We start from the raw sequence: 3,550 nt of genomic DNA, 5'->3' as shown, positions 1-3,550 counted from the left end.
AAGAAGGTTGAAAGAGTGAATCCCCAAATTATCAGTATATCAATGCTCACCGTGAAAAGGGAAAAGAACAAAGAGAAAAGGAGATGAAAAGGATGCAGCAAGGAAGAGAGATAAGGCCGGAGGGGGAGAAAAGGATCTGGAAATGTAGGAGGAGATGAGTCGGGCTGCTGACGTCACCGCGAGCTATAAAACGACCAGGTTGGGAGTGACCGAGTGAGCCTGTACAGAGCAAGGTATCTGGCCTAGCCTAACCAACCCTACTCCCACTCTGGTCTGCTGACAGTGTGGTCGCGATCACTCTCTCCCTAACCACCGCTACTTGCCTTATATAGTCAAGTTAAGCCGCCGTTCCTCGAACCATATCGGGCACCACTCCTGCCATATATACTTGCTCCGTCACTACGCATTCCGTTCCAGACATACCGGCGTCCATGCAATGGCTTCTCTGATCGCCTTGTCTTCCTCCATTGGATGCATCTTATTCGTCATCGTGTCCTTCTTTCTAGGTATTGTGCGACCGGCAATGGCGAATCTATTGGTTTCTTCTTGTGTATGTTTGTGTACATGTGTTTGAAAGGCTTTATGGATGGATAGCGCGTGCATGCTGCAGGGTCGGCGGCCGGCGGGGTGACCTTCACGTTCACGAACCGGTGCGGAGGCACGGTGTGGCCGGGGGTACTGGCGAACTCGGGCAGCCCGCCGCTGGAAACGACGGGGTTCGCGCTGACCTCAGGGGAGTCGCGGTCGATGGTGGCGGCGGCCGGCTGGTCGGGCCGGTTCTGGGCGCGCACGGGGTGCGCCTTCGATGACGGCACCTCCGGCTCCGGCAAGTGCTCCACGGGCGACTGCGGCAGCGGCGAGGTGGAGTGCCACGGCTCCGGCGCGGAACCTCCCGCCACGCTCGTGGAGTTCACCCTCGCCGGCGGCGCAAGCAAGGAGGACTACTACGACGTGAGCCTGGTGGACGGGTACAACGTGCCGGTGCTGGTGGAGGCGGCGGGGTGCCCGGCCACGGGGTGCCTCGTCGACCTCAACGAGCGGTGCCCGCAGGAGCTCACGGCGTCGGCGGGACAGGGGTGCCGGAGCGCGTGCGAGGCGTTCGGGCGGCCTGAGTTCTGCTGCAGCGGCGACTTCGGCAATCCTGACACGTGCCACCCGTCCACTTACTCGCAGGCGTTCAAGGCGGCGTGCCCGCGCGCCTACAGCTACGCCTACGACGACGCCACCTCCACCTTCACCTGCTCCGGCTCCGACGCCTACTCCGTCACCTTCTGCCCCCGCTCCGGCGCCATCCCCAGCAGGTACGTACCATGGCCGGCCGGAGAATGTGATCACTTAGAAAATGCATTTCCTTTTGGTGGCGAAAAAGAAAAAAACATCGATCAAACCAAAGCTTTGCCTTTGTTCCTTCCCCCACCATCCGTGGTCACCAGCCACGTTCCTGAATAGTGCTTGCCGCGTTGAAAGCTGTCCATGCCTAGTTGGCCAAAACCCCATGGAAAACTCAAGAGAAAGCTTAGGATCTTTCACTCTCCCAAGCTTAGCAGCTAATTAACCATCTGTGATGTTCTCAGAGTTGTATTCTGACCAGAGATTCAACGACATTGTTTGCAGCCTGAAGTCGAGCAACGACCCGTTGCCTAGGCCAGGCGACGTCGTCAACAGCGCGCAGGTCGCGGCGGACTCATGGCTGGCGAGCCTGGCGACCGGCGAGTCCGGCGCTGCAACAACGACGTCCGCGGCTTCGTTGTTACTCCAAACAACTCTAGCAGCGGCGGTCATGAGCTTGCTGGTGTCACGCTAGCTAGCCGCCGGCTAACACCAATCAGAAGATTAATTTGGAGCGACTGTAATTAATTAAGAGATATAACGACGTGATGAGCATCATATTCTTTAGCCTTTTGCTTGTGGATAGAGTGGGATTGATGGCAAAAGCAACCAACGATTGTTTGCAATGGTGTCGGTCAACTTGTGCGCTCTGCATCAGTTGATTCTATCTCTCACAATTCTTGTTCCTTTTTGGAATTCTTGATGGTGTTCCTTTACCTGTATAGAACATGTTCTCTTCTTAATTTATTGCATCTTCTTGTCACATGCTGTATACTAATCATAAGATTTTTATCACCTCCCCTTAGTCAGGACTTGCTTTTTTTTAGTCTTTAGATCCTTTTTCGTAAGTTAGTATTTTTCTAACGTTCACACTATCCAAGCAATTTTCATTTTTTTAACCAATCCTGTCTCTAGAATGAATTAAACTATGACATCATACTGTTTGCTTTGGACAGACTGAGAAGAAGAAGAATTTTTATAAACATAGAATTCCTCTAAGAGTTCTGGTGACCACGAGCATTATTTATTCAAATTTTGACAAATTTCAGTTTTCATTTGAACAACTTTCAACAGTACAAGAGTAGGTATTTTTGGATGATGACGGTAACCAGATTTACTGCTGACGACCGGTACCTATTATCACCGCAAAACTAATGCCGGGTGAATAGTTCCCGAGATAACAAAACTTTGGCGAGTCAGCGTAGCAGAATAGTGTATAGATATCTTAGTTTAAAATGTTTTAGATGGTCCATGAAGTATTATCCTTAGGCTTAGCGGAAGGAGGATGATCACCTTTATAACCCACAAAGTTAAATTACAGATATGGCTATCTAGCTGTTTTCTGCATTTCTTTTCCTAGTTACCATGCGGCATTGTGAACAACCACTTATGCCTCTGAAGTCCAACCACTTAAGCCTCTGAAGTCAATTATAGACCGACAAAATTAGTAGCTGTTTTTCTTACTTTCTTGTTTTTTTTTCCAAAATATCTTCGGTAAAGTAGCTAGGAATATGCCTGCTAAGTTGATGTGTACAGCAGACAGCAGCACCTGCATACTCTATGGAAAAATAACTACTCTGGCTAGCTCTATATATCAGTCTAGCATGTAACAAAATATACCTGCACTAATTAACATAACAAAGAATTCATCAGAGTATTTGCTTACTTTATCCAATGACAAGACTCAAATGCCAAACATGTTCTCATACATTTGTTCGAATAAGTAGATTATGCAGAAGCTTGTTCAGAATGTAGACTATTCACTTCAAGTTTTATAATAGCAGGCCCTGCATATAAAAGGTCAATAATGGCAGATTCTTCAGTATCCTCATACCCGGAAATGTTTGCAAGTATATACTACATGCCAACAACAGAAAACAGTTATTCTAAGACAAAAACAGAGAACTAACTGAAGCAGAAGTGTTATCTATTCACAAGTATGTCATTTTCAACTTAACAATCATTATGTTTAAATCTCAGTGTTAAATCTGCTGAAAGTATCTGGCTGGAAATTTCGATGGTGCGATATTTTTCAACGTACGCTTTGTCGTGAAGTGCCAGTGATGTACCTTATTTGGACTATAGGGGTGGACAGATGCTGATAAATAGATTTTAGAATCATATATTAAGCTATCGTGAACCATTAAAAATCCGAAGACTATGACAGAGGATGGACCACCCCAAAATCAAGCTATTTATTATGTCAGCACCCACTTAGAAT

At 47.7% G+C, this 3,550-nt stretch overlaps 1 protein-coding gene across 1 annotated transcript; it reads left to right on the top strand.

Moving 5' to 3' along the window:
* The first annotated feature begins 234 nt into the window (after window positions 1–234).
* Window positions 235–2,124, top strand: LOC124708342 (thaumatin-like protein 1). The gene is made up of 3 exons (XM_047240013.1): window positions 235–506; window positions 611–1,301; window positions 1,615–2,124. The coding sequence occupies exons 1-3, from the start codon at window positions 437–439 to the stop codon at window positions 1,802–1,804; spliced, it is 951 nt and encodes a 316-aa protein (XP_047095969.1). The 5' UTR covers window positions 235–436; the 3' UTR covers window positions 1,805–2,124.
* The last annotated feature ends 1,426 nt before the right edge of the window (window positions 2,125–3,550 follow it).

The sequence above is a fragment of the Lolium rigidum genome, chromosome 4 (assembly GCF_022539505.1).
Source record: "Lolium rigidum isolate FL_2022 chromosome 4, APGP_CSIRO_Lrig_0.1, whole genome shotgun sequence".
NCBI lineage: Eukaryota > Viridiplantae > Streptophyta > Magnoliopsida > Poales > Poaceae > Lolium > Lolium rigidum.
Note: the sequence above shows the minus strand (reverse complement) of the source record. Positions and strands in the feature narration are given on the sequence as shown.

Coding starts and splice junctions, on each gene's coding strand:
- LOC124708342 (XM_047240013.1), top strand. CDS start 437: ATGGCTTCTCTGATCGCCTTGTCTTCCTCCATTGGATGCATCTTATTC. Junction 507..610: donor CATCGTGTCCTTCTTTCTAG/GTATTGTGCGAC, acceptor TGCATGCTGCAG/GGTCGGCGGCCGGCGGGGTG. Junction 1,302..1,614: donor TCCGGCGCCATCCCCAGCAG/GTACGTACCATG, acceptor CATTGTTTGCAG/CCTGAAGTCGAGCAACGACC.